At 41.8% G+C, this 12927-nt stretch overlaps 1 protein-coding gene across 5 annotated transcripts in view; it reads left to right on the forward strand.

Moving 5' to 3' along the window:
- LOC106097725 (uncharacterized) overlaps positions 1-11750 on the forward strand; it is a 28449-nt gene extending 16699 nt beyond the window's left edge. For all 5 annotated transcript variants that reach the window (XM_019351423.2, XM_019351424.2, XM_025904150.1 and 2 more), the window contains 11 exons: positions 724-803; positions 930-953; positions 1195-1543; positions 1914-1967; positions 2460-5276; positions 5366-5450; positions 6756-6866; positions 7022-7306; positions 10936-11052; positions 11130-11251; positions 11342-11750. In XM_019351423.2, the coding sequence (XP_019206968.1) occupies positions 724-803; positions 930-953; positions 1195-1543; positions 1914-1967; positions 2460-5276; positions 5366-5450; positions 6756-6866; positions 7022-7306; positions 10936-11052; positions 11130-11251; positions 11342-11416 (4119 nt within the window). In that variant the 3' untranslated portion in view covers positions 11417-11750. The remainder of the gene's footprint in view (positions 1-723; positions 804-929; positions 954-1194; positions 1544-1913; positions 1968-2459; positions 5277-5365; positions 5451-6755; positions 6867-7021; positions 7307-10935; positions 11053-11129; positions 11252-11341) is intronic.
- Positions 11751-12927: the final 1177 nt, after the last annotated feature.

Raw genomic sequence — 12927 nt, forward strand, 5'->3', positions numbered from 1 at the left:
TAACATGGAAAATGAAGACATTAAAAAAAAAAAACCTGTGTAGCTTTGCAATGGCAGTGAAAATGGTCAAACAGAACATCCCTGAAGTTTAACTGGTGTAACTTTCTTATACTGTGATGATCAAGTGGTTTTTAAACTGTGTTTTTATGTTTGACTTATTTTATTCTGTTTCCAGCTTTAACCAAGACTTTTAATATTGAGAAACTTTTTAAATGAGTCTGAAGGAGACTGTTTTTTTTAACACTAGTTGAGCAAGTTTTAATATTCAGACAGTCCCTGCGGCAGGCAATCTGAATTTTTCATGCCATTGCAAACATTGGTGAAGGACTGCCTGAAATGCACCAAGTTCTCAACCAAGTGGTAATCTTAAGACCTGTTCAGCCTTTCGTCCTGGCCCATCTAACAGGGAAGATGCCTGCAGTTTGAGGCAGCACTAAGTTATTCTTTTAGTGTTTCTTGCTCAGTGGTTTTATTGTTTAATCAAAAACCTTGCAAAAGTATAGACATATGTTTGCGCTTATTTTCCATTTGCAAGTTCAAAACCCCCCAATTTTTTTTCTTTGCCTTGTACTATGGTACAGGGCAATAAGGAAACTCTTTATTGCCCTGTACGATACAAATTGGGCCTGTAGCGCACCCTTTGAGTTCCACTGTGTTGCTCAAATTTCCTCAGGAAGAAAACATTTTTACTTTTACTGATTTAATATCTTTCTGTTTTCTCAGATATGCATTGAGATGGCTGAACCTGGTGGATTAACACAGGTGATGGAGAGCAATGTCACCAAGGACTATTTATCTTCTTGGTAAGTGTGTCCCACAATCAGAAGTGAGACAAAGAGGAAACTGATTTTAGACTGTCTGTTTTTTCGGTTTCTTTAAAATGTCTTCATGTTTGTCTGACCTTGTGCTTTTTTCTCTCCTCTTCATAGGAGTAAAGTCGGACGTATTGAGTCGTGAGTATCTTTCATTTTCAGGTTTAGTGGCAGAGTCAAAACAGTGATGATGACTGCTACACTCCTCAAGGTTGTGCTATAGTAAACAGTTCCCAAAGATGCAAAAAGAGAAGAATGTGATTTAGACATAAGCAACTCTAGATTAGAAATTTGAAATGGAATTTCTTATTTCACATTAACATTTTGTGACAACAAACCTCTTTTCATAGTAACCTACTGGCATCTTTGCTTTTAAATTCAGTTTGAAGAGCCTGAAACAGCGTCTGCAAGACTCGGGTGAGAACACAGTTAACCTCGAACTGGAAAGCGAGAAGGCCACAGAATCGACCGTTGCCCCTCAGCCAAGTGAGGAAGGCCAGAAAGCAGCAGTGAAGGAAGAGGGGCCTCCACAAACTTTGGTCACTGCTCCTGATGCAAACGCCGCCCCTGCCGCTTCTAGCGATGCTCCTTCGGCAACAAGCCCAGTCAAGTCTGAGGAAAAAGACTCAGAACTTCCTCACATCAATGAGGACATTTTCATGGCCATTACAGCTGCGGTTCGTGAGCATAGACAGGGTCAAGGAAGCAGGGCACAGAGCAAGGAAAGAGAGGTAACACTTTAAATTTCACCGTGTTTTCCCAAAATATCTTAAGACACTAAAAGCCTACTGTTGGAGATCACATATGAGCATTGTATAGTAGTACACTGTTGATTGTTGCGGTAAAGCTGCAGGCTGTATGAATAATTAATGCTGATGATACAGTTTTTAGATTTGCATTATTTCTGGAACAGATAAATTAAAGCGAAGGTCATCATGACATACAGTCTTATTTATTTTTTGTAAGCTTGTGCATGTCCAGTCCTTAGCGTCACCACTTACTAAACACATTTTAGGCTATATTTTAGGTGCTTGCCAAAACCAGCACAAAATAAGGCGAGTTCAGTTCAACTTTTTTTTCTTATCTTATCTTCATTTCCAGAGCAAAAGCAGCAGCCCTAGTAGGGCACAGGATGAAGACGCACCAAACGAAAAGGTAAAAGTTCATCAGACCCACGAGGATTTCCTACCCCTTGTTGGTGGCCTATTTAAAATAGTAATTAAGTAATAGTGTTTGGTGTGTTTTCTTTTGTGTTTTTTTTTTGGGGGGGGGGGGGGGGGTTTGTTGGCTAACTGAAACACTTAATCACACTGAGAAAATTCAATGCTATTTTTTCAGTGTAGATTGTCTTTCACTGCCTCTATTCTTACATGGCCTCTTGACCATTATTGTTGTTAAATTAAAATGTGATGCTTTTCTAAGGTGTTATAGGTATATAAATGCTACAAAATGGTCATTTCTAGGGGCATAATTTGGTTACTGACATCCTGATCGTATAGGAGGAGACATTTGGTATATTATAGTAAATTTTCTACATACAAGGAACCATATACAATGTCAGTAAGGTTATATTTGTGATAGTTACACTCTGATTATAGTGTAAGCTGTTTCATGGCTCCACAGACTGTTTTTGGTTTTTCCATCTAGGTTCAAGTTGATAATTTAGAGAAGAAAGTTTCTTCAGAGAGCCGCCCTTTTGGTGAGCCGGATTTCAATTTAGAGGACTTTGTCACTGTTGATGAAATTAACGAGGACGCAGCAGACGCAGATCCCAATGATGAAAGCGACTCTTCAACTAAGCCAAAGTCCACAGAGAATATGGAAAGGCAAAGCTCAGATGCGTCTCCTGCTTCCAAACGAACCTCAGCAAGGTCCTCCAAAGACTCCAGCAGCTCAGTCTCTTCCTCATCCAAGCCCACGGAAGCTTCTGAGAAAAGCAGTTCAACCTCCTCACCACGAAAAAGTAAAGACTCATTTGAATCCACCAAACCTGAATCCTCTGCGAGTATCAGTAAGCCTGTTTCCTTTTCTGGTGAGAAAACGCAGCCAAACAAATCTCCAGACAAATCGTCGCATTCTTCGTCCTCGGGTTATAGGACCCGTTCATCAAAGATGGCATCAACCGCTGCTGCAGAGCTAACGGAGGAGAGTGCAGCAACAAAGTCTGACCTCAAAGTGTCAGCAAAGGAAAATCAAACTAAAATGGAAACATCATCAGAGACACAGCCACCTGCAGAGGGAGAGGGATTAGGGATGAAGAGCCAAACACAGACTCTGGAGGCTGAATGTAAGGATGACGCAGACAAAGAGTCAAAGAAAAGCAAAGGAGAAGATGGGGAAAAAGACAATGCGGGGAAATATCCACAGGAGGAGGAAGATGATGGTGAAAGTTACCAGATCCTTGATTCGATCAATGAGCCAACAGATGAACAGATAGATGAAGACACAAACCAAGAGACTAAAACAGAGTCATCAGGGCCTGAGCAAACCCAGAGTTTGCATGAGGGGGATAGTCAGGTCTTGGACAGCATTGATGATAAAGGCTCAGAGGAGTCCAGTAAAACTGAAACGGATGCTTCTCTCTATGTGATAGACAGCGTTAGTGAAGACCAAGCCAGTACAGTCCAAGAGGACAGTCATCTGGTCAAAGATGAAGGTGCCACAGCAAAGCAGCTGTCTGAGGAAAAAATTCAAGATACCAATGCTGAACCAGATGCAGCTGATAAAAAAGAAGGGTTGGATCCAAGCATGAACCAAACTCCAAGGTCCAGTGCAGATGGAAAAGAAATGAATGAGGAGATGCTCTCAGAAAAATCAAACAAAGCTTCCAAATCATTTTGCCAAACTCCAAATAATGAAGAACAAGAAAACAAAGGCAGTTCAGCAGATGTTACTAAACAGAAAGCCTCTGAGAAGTTAGATTCAGTCAATGATCACACCGGAGGAGAAGATGACGGGAAGGAACGTAATACTCGGAGCCAGGAGGTATCTAAAGCAGTCACTGAAGGAAAAGAGGAAGAAGCTTACCAGATAATTGATTCTGTGGAAGAAGAGCCAGAGACCACAGAGGCTGAGGCTGAGAACAAGGTGGAAAAAACCAAAAAAGCCGCTGAAGTGGCTAAACGAGCTGAAAGACCAACAAGGAGGGGTGGACCAAGAACCAGAACATCTAAAAGAGAGGAGAAAGAGACACAGGAGGAGATGATCTTTGAGGTAGTGGATTGTGTTGAAGATGAATCTGTTCAACATGTCTCCACCACAGAGAGGCCTGGTAGGAGGAGGTCGGCCAGAGGAAACAAAGAAGATAAAATGATGCCAACTTCCACAGTTGCATGTATAAAACCCGTCAGGGAAGAGGAATCTACGTCCGAGATCCTAGACTCAGTGGAGGGTAAGGCTGCCATGAACGAACAAACCATCACAACAAGGTCAACCAGAGGAAGAAGAGAAACTAAAGAAGACGTCTCAAAAAAAGACAAGACACCAACGAGAAGGAGGCCGACACCTGCCAGAGATTCTCAGGAACCAAAGAAGGAGGAACCTCTGCAGACTGAAGAGAAAGGCCCCATGAAAGAGAGCACACCAACAAAGAAGAGCGAGGAGAATGCCACCTTTACAATAGTAGACCCAGTGCAGGATGAAGTTATTAAGGATGAACGGGCCAAAACTCCGGAAAAAAGAAGAAGGGGAAGACCAAAGAAGGACACTAAAGTAACTAAAAAACAAGCTGCCTTAAAGAATGCTGCATCTAGTAAAGTGGCTGATGAAGAGGAGGCCATTTATCAGATTGTTGACTCGGTTGAGGATGAGACGGCTGACAATGAGCCTCTCAAAGACCAGAGTACAGAAGAGCCAACAGTGCCTAAAGACGATAAAGACTCAGCATCGCCAAAAAATGCAGATGAGGAGGAGGAAGAGCCGTTGTATCAGATTGTAGATTCTCTAGAAGACGATCAAGTCCGAGAAGACCCAACAAATGCACAAACATCAGACATAGAGACAAAGGAGCGAGAGACACTCGGTAAAAAAGAAGACTCTCTCACATGCGGCGCTATGGCTGCGGAAGTGGTCGATAAAGAGGAGTGTTTGGATCACACTGCTGAGGTTAGTAATGCTCCATCTGCTGAAGACGGGTCTGGTACAGCAACAAAGGAAGAGAAGCCAAAAACAGATACTAAAGAGGCCACTGGGTCCCAAAGTGATGCTGCTGCAGTACCAGAAGAAAAGACAAATCTGGAGGAAGACACCCAGGAGCTGGTTACTCTGGATGAGGTGGGAGCAGATGATGCTGGGGAGGAAAGAGCAGTGGAGGGTCAGGACTGGAGCAGGGAGATCACCAAGGGAGAACCTGCAGAGCTCGTCACTCTGGATGAGATTGTTGAAAATGATGAGGAGTGGGAAAGGACAGTGGAGCCCCGCCCACCAACACAGGAGAGCCAATCAGTGGAGGCCGCAGACATAGAGGTAATGTTGAGATTCATTTGAGCATCTTTGTTTCCTCTTTAGTAAAAACAGAAAACTCGATGGTCGTGATTTTGTGTCTTTGTTTTTAGACTTTTGCGACAGCAGCTGAGGAAGTTGCAGAAGAGGAGGCAGAGAAGACATCAGGATCTGCTAAACGCAAACATGATGAAACAGGTCAGTTTCATTCTCCATCCATCCATTTTTTAACCGCTTGTCCAGGTTTGGGTGGCATGGCCTCATGGAGGGGGGACAGCGGTATGATCTTTCCAGAGAGTGCTGGATCTATCCCGGGGCCTCCTCCCAATAGGACATTCCCAAAACACCTCACCTCGGAGTTTCTCAGGAGGCATCCTAGTCACACACTTAAACCACCTCAACTGAGGAGGAGCAGCGGCTGTGTACAGCAGCCGCTGTAGGTTCAGTGGGCTGGTTTCAGTCATTATGCAAATGTACTGTTTATAAGGTTTGGGGAAACCTGCAGTCAGCTGAGACTGAAGAAGTCACTTGGATGAGTGACGAAACGTTTCTCCCACAAAACGCTACGTCCAGATGAACAGATTCAACTTTTGGAGATGTGTACAGCATAGTTTTTGTTGGAGTGGTGTATTTGGATTTAGAATAGATAAAGCTTTATTAATCCCTCGGGTGGGTTCCTCCGGGAAATTCTGTATTTATCAGTCCATTTAAATCATTTCAAAGTATCTTCAGGTGTTTAAAAGCTGTTCAAATTCACTTTTTCTGTGTATTTGATCCAAAGGAAGAATCTAAAAGACTAAAGAACATGAAGTTAAAAGACAACATTAGTCTGTGTGGAAGCCGGTTTACGATTTATGGGTTGAATAACCACAAAACCTGAACTTTAAATCAATTTGCTTCCATATTGGTCAAAATAATAGAGACATTAAGAGAAATCCCTGGTTTCCAAAGTGAGTGATATTTTACTGATCCAGAGCACAATGAAATAGAAATAATGAGCAGGAGCCGTAGAGCTGGGTGATAAAACAATATATATTATTAGTGTGCAAAAACTTTCCTCAACCGCAACGTGAAACACAGTCACTGTAAGGTCACCAAAGTTCGATTCATCCGTGTTTTGACAGACACCGCAAAAGACTGTTGACAATCAGACACCAACCTAATCATGTGGATAGACCAGAGTTAGAGCTGCATTTTAGAAAGTCGGAAGTCCACTATGAAAGTTGGAAAAATAGGATTTGTCTTGCTTCTCTACCTTGCTAAGAATTGTCTCATTCAACTGTTTCAACTTCAACAAAATAAATATTTAGGTTAAACTTAATCCTATATCATCCCTTAGGAGAAACAGGAAACTTTATGCTTGACAGAAATATTGTTTTATTTAAATGGAGATTTTCCCACATCGCCCTGTTAGAAGACAGCATTTAACTTGGGTATATTTCAACACGAAATGAAAGTTTTTACTGCCAATACCAGCCTGTGACCTCTGATTTGTTGTTTTAGAGGAGAGCGTCAACTTTGTGACGGTGGACGAGGTGGGAAAGACTGAGGAGAAGGAGGCGGTAATTACCAGGACAAGAGGTCGACCCAGGAAGAGAACCAGGCAGACCCCCGGTCAGTGTTGGGAAGGCTTAGGGCCAAAATGCAATATAGTTACTCATTTAAATATGTAACACCCGTACATATATTCTCCAATGGCTGGCATCTGGGATAAAGTTGTCAGAGCTCTGAGACATGAAGATTAATTAATCTGTTGTTTCCTCCCACAGTGAGAAAATCTGCTAGAGGGAAACCAGAGAGGACAAAAGATGAGACAGAAGAGGAGGAAAAAACAGAACCACTGCCTCCAGCTTCTGTTAATCCCACTTTATCACAGGACCGAGACTCATCTGTGCCGCCAGGTGACGGGCAGGCAGAGAGGACCGAGGAGGAAGCAGCGACCCAGCCCGATGCTACACCTGCCCCTGCTGGACCGCAGCCAGAGCCCAAGTGTCCTGATAAGGAGACACAGGAGGGAGAGGAGAAGGATGGATGGAGCACGGCCGACATTAAAGGTACAAAGAGCTGCTTTAAATCAACAAAATACACCGCTCTGACAGCAAAAACACAGTAAACTGAATATAAAAAGAAAAATTGTGATATTTTATGGCTCTGATCTCATGTTTGTGTTCCTCACTGTGCTACATACATTCAGCCTGCGTGATGCCTGGTAGTTTTTTTTTTTTTTCCTTCTTCAGTGATTACTAACAGCCTTGAGATGCATTACCACCACAAGGTGGTAATATGTTTTACATATGTGGTTGGTGCTAAGGGCCCCAGTGTGTGCCAAGAATATATCCCACAGCACCACCACCACCAGCCTGAAATTTTGATACAAGTAGTGATGGGTAGATGAGGCCTCGTGAAGCGTTTCAGCACATTCCCCAAACTGTATCGATACTGTGTCGACACAGTGTTGCTGTTTTGCTCCATACTGACACCTGCTGGACCTTAAATATCATTGCAGGCAACTTACTTGAGACTCACAACAGACACTGATTCAATAACCTAGTCATACTTGTACACTGTAAGGTATTGTACTTTCCATGGAATCATTTTATATCTTTTACATTTCAAATATTTTAGACATCTTTAAAATATATTGTGAATGACATTAAGTGAAAATTAGAATGAAAGTATTGTGAATGTAATATTACCCATTTAAATGTAACTGACTCAGAGTTTATTATAAATTTTTATTCAGAAAAATAACTTTATCCAATGTTTTTGCATTCAGTCTATTGCGTTTTTTTGACACCATTTTCCCAGCTTTGGAAAACACACGCTCACAGGGCACAGATGAAGCTGGGGTACACAAAAACTGTAAAGCCAGGTGGAAAAGGTTCAGATAAGATGTCTTCCTATTCCCTCAGTACGTTAGAGGATCCTCTAATCTTGTAATGTTTCTCTCCGCCAAGTAGCGCTGGACCTCAATGATGGAGTCCACTGTTGCATTGTTGGTTTGTCTGCCAACTTCTTCATCGAGCCGCTGCCACAGGTTTTCTGAAATAGTAACAAATGCATGGCCGTTTTAGTTTTTGTCATCTACTCCAAATGAGTACACATTAACATCAAAATAAATGTACGAATAAGCTGATAATACTGAACTTGCCTGGAACAGGGGACTGCTCTGATGATGGTCCAGGCTGTGGCTCAGATGTTGTGGGGGCAATTAAATTCAAATTCAAATTCAAATTCAAATTTTATTTGTCACACACACACAACCATACTCAGTATGACATAGGGGTGAAATGCTTGTAGCTGTACAATGCCCGAACATTAAATGACAGAAAAAAGTTTTACAGTATTTACAATTTACAGGTTACTGCAGCACACTCCATTTTCACTCGTTCGAGTTCCTCTGCATGTTTATTGGCTAACAATACCTTGATGGTTTGAAGATGAAACAAAATGAAATCAGTATGCAGTACTTAACATCAGCTACCTGATGAGACATTGTCTATATAAACCTTTCTGGTTGGCAAAACGTATGAAGGACCTGAACCAGCTCCCTGAACCCCTCACTCTCCACAATACAAAGGGGTTGGCAGTCCTTTATAATAAAATTCAGGACTGCCTGGTACAGAACAGTCTTCCTACATGCTTGATTTCAAAATAATAAAACACATGCTGCTCAGTGTCTATGTAGGCCTACCTGTGTTCACTCTCGGTGTGTTTGTCTCCTCATTTTCATGTTTGGCTCTGTAATGCCTAAACACTGAGGAGGTGCTTTTGTTCGTGTAAGAAAGCTCTGCAGAACAGATGCAACATTTAGGCTGCATAAAATAAAATAAACACTTTACACTAGGGCTGTGCGATATGACCAAAATCTCATATCCCGATATTAAGACATCTATCGTCCGATGACGATATAAATCACAAAAATGTAACATTTTCTGTAAATTCTGTGAATGTCGGGCAGCTCGACTTGCGTGAAGTGTTTCCAGCTGGGCGTCGCGTACCTGGAGTCGAGTGTTTTAACTGATGCATGAAACGATACATTTTTAGACATAAGTTGTAACGGCCGCCGTTTTCTTTGTGAGTATTTATTACAAAGCGTGCTGCGGGGAAAAGCCTGTTCTAACGTTTGAGTCTAAGGTTTATTTTTTAGCACCTGGCGGCTCTTTTTTGCTTCTCATCCGTAAATACTCTGCATCTTTCACGTGATTCAGTTTATTTTGAAAAGTCTCAACAGGATCTTGAGCTTTATTGTGAAAGGTTTATGTGGAAAATAAACAAGCGGACACGAGGTGGTTTTACCGTCGTTGTTGCTAACGACAACGCATAAAAACAGGCGCTTGTCCGTCTGTAGTGTGGTTATATTAAATATAAGAGAAAGAGAGAACTTTAGGAAATTAATATAGCCGCTACAGTGACCATCAAAATAATGAAAAAATATTGCCGTAAACAGTTTATTTTGCGACACCACGAAACAAACGATAGCGTAAAATGAAACGATAGACGTTTTTCTATCGTCATCCGATATATATCGTTATATCGAACAGCCCTACTTTACACTGCAAGTCACATTGCTGTTTTTCCTATGTTGATAGATTACACTAAAAGAAAGACAAACAGTTACCTTATTTGCAGTTAAAAGGTCGAAATGATCCCACACAGCAGAAACCTTTGTTTTTCTTTTGGGCTCCATTTTGTTATGGAGAGAGATGTATTTTTCTTTTATCATTGCGAGAGTAACTTTGTTTATTTTTTGGTGGCGACTCATTCCGTTGACAGATGCAGATGCAGTACCTTTTAAAGACAGTTTGGCGCGTTGGCAATGAGCGATACAGCGGCTGTATCGATCGCGTGACTTTTTCTTAAAGCGACACACGCACCGATACAGGCTTCGCTCTGTGAGCTTGATACATGAGCCGGTGCGTCAGTGTTGCTGGACCCATCACTAGATACAAGGCAGGATGGATCCAAGCAGTCTGACCCGATCATCCTAGTGTCACAACAGAAATTGAGACTCATCAGACCAGGCAGCGTTTTTATTTTACAGCGTTGCTGATCCTGTGTGAATTGTACCCTCAGTTTTACGTTCTTAGCTTAGAGAAGTCGAACCCAGTGTGGTCTTCTGCTGTTGTAGCTCATCTGCTTCAATGTTGGATGTGCTGTGCGTTCAGAGATACTCCTCTGCATACCTTGGTTGTAAGTGTTTGAGTTATTTCATTCTCCTCTGAACTCAAAAGTGTATTTTCTTCCAGTGAACTGGTGCTCATTTTGTCTTTCAGACGATTTTGTGTAAACCCTAGAGATGCTTCTTTGGGAAAATCCCAGCACATTAGCAGTTTTTGAAATACTAAGATCAGCAAACATGCCATGTTTAAGTCACTTAAATTACCTTTCTTCTTCATTCTGATGCTCAGTTTGAATTTCAGCAGGTCATCTGACCATATCTACATACCTAGATCACTGAGTTGCTGCCATGTGATTGGCTGATTAGAGATTTACATTAATGAGCGGTCAAACAAGTGTACCTAATAAAGTGGCTGATAAACATTTCACCTTTTCAAATAAATCAAAAATCATTTGTTAAATTACTTAAGTTATAATTTATTGTTTAAATATTTTATAAACCCGGTGGCTCCTGCAGCAGCAGATTTGTTGATGATTAACGTGTCGCTCTTTTCATTTTCAGTTGTGGGTAAACGCAGGAGGGAGCTTGTCGGACCTGAGGCAAAGCGATCTCGCTCTCAGTCTCCATGTGTTGTAGCAGATTTCAGACTGCCTCAGTTCAACCCTAATAGCCCCCTCGGTGAGACACACACATAAACACACACGCACGCGATTCAATAATACTTGTCTAATCTTCCTGTTTCTGCTCCTCTGCAGGTCAGGAGTTTGTGGTCCCTAAATCAGGATTTTTCTGTAACATCTGCTCTGTTTTCTACCTGAATGAGAAGACCGCCAAGGAACTCCACTGCTGCAGCCAGAAACACTACGACAACCTGCAGGTACACACATGCACACACCATTCAGTACACAAAATCACACTCTTGGCCTAACGATGTTTGTTTTCTCACTTTTCTTTTTTTCTTTTTTAGAAATATTATGAGAAACGTCGACAGAGAGCTTCAAAAATGTCATCTCAGATGTCTCAAGGCTCTGTTTCTGACTGATGGACCTGATCTATTGATTATTTTAACATATCACTGTGGAGAACAAGCCAATGTTATTGATCCTACTAGTTCAGAAACTAAACTAATCGCCATGTGGCACCTTTTGTTGTAAATTATGTCTTCATTCATGAATTGTCTCCCAGCCTTTCAGTTAATGCTTCTGTTTTTGTTTGTACAGGCCGATGGAGAGCACAGTTTTAATTTTCTGTTATTATTTTATCTTTTATGTGAAAATATTATTGAAAAATTGTCCCTATTAATTTAGTTAACAGGTCATCAGGAGGTACCTGACAGGTGTTGAGAGTTTATTAAATCTTTTTCTTTTGCTTATTTCGATCTTTGGCTTCAGTTTCTTTAAAAGTTTGTGTTTAGGAGTTTTGTCTTTAGGATGAACCAGTTTCTGTCTGAATGTGTTGCTGGGTCTGAAATGCACTTGGGATGTCATGCTTGGAGAAAATTCTCCTGAGTTTCTCTGATACACCGGCTACATATGGAATGACAATGTTGTTGCGTCTGTCTTTCTTTCCATCTGCATCTAAAGGACAAAGGTCACTCTTTCGAGGATGCCAATGTTCACATTTTGGACAGAGAAGACAGATGGTTTGGAAGAGGAGTGAAAGAAGCCATTTACGTCCACTTTGAACAGAGGCGGTGGTTTACGACACCAACTGTCTGCCATCTATAATCCAGTTTTGAGTTCCCTCCCCAGACGCCTTTATGCCCACTCACACCCTGGGCTATCTGACCTCAGGAAATCACATGATAGGGTGGGGCTAGGTTTCACAATGAGCTCACCCGAAACCCTGGCTGATTGTGACCCACACCCGTTTTCACACCTTGGCTCTTGTGATTAGGTAGAGGATCATCAGAGGGTCCTTTTGTCCCTCTTTGGGGGGTTACTCCCACTGGGTTTAAATCTGGGACTCTCCACCATGTGACCCTAGAACTGAAGAAGCTTCTCGGATGAGAGGTGAAACGTCTTCAAGCAACTTAAAGAAGTCCAGACGCTTTTCTTTCCAAGCTCTTTAGACGATAGCAGCTAAGATGAACAGGCACATGGGTCAATACATGAGCGAACACAGAAAGGGATTGGCAACGATACCAAACATCAGCTACTGGTAGACCAAACAGTTGCCCGAGACTGCAAGACTAGGCTAACAAACCTGTGCACTGCCTGGATTGACTACAAGAAGGCTTGTGACTCGATGTCCCACAGCTGGATACTGGAATGCCTAGACCAGGGGTCTGCAACCTTTAACACCCAAAGAGCCACTTGGACCCGGTTTCCACGCAAAAAAAAACACTGGGAGCCGCAAATACTTTTTGAAATCTAAAATGAAGATAACACTGTATATATTGTTTTTTACCTTTGTGCTTTGTGCGAACATCTAAAGTAAGTAAGTAAAGTTTATTTATTAAGCGCTTTTCACAGACAGGCAGTCACAAAGCGCTGTACACAAATATTAAAATAAACAATACAATCAATAGACATTATACACAATGTAAAAGAT

The sequence above is a fragment of the Oreochromis niloticus genome, linkage group LG3 (assembly GCF_001858045.2).
Source record: "Oreochromis niloticus isolate F11D_XX linkage group LG3, O_niloticus_UMD_NMBU, whole genome shotgun sequence".
In the NCBI taxonomy this organism is placed as follows: Eukaryota; Metazoa; Chordata; class Actinopteri; order Cichliformes; family Cichlidae; genus Oreochromis; species Oreochromis niloticus.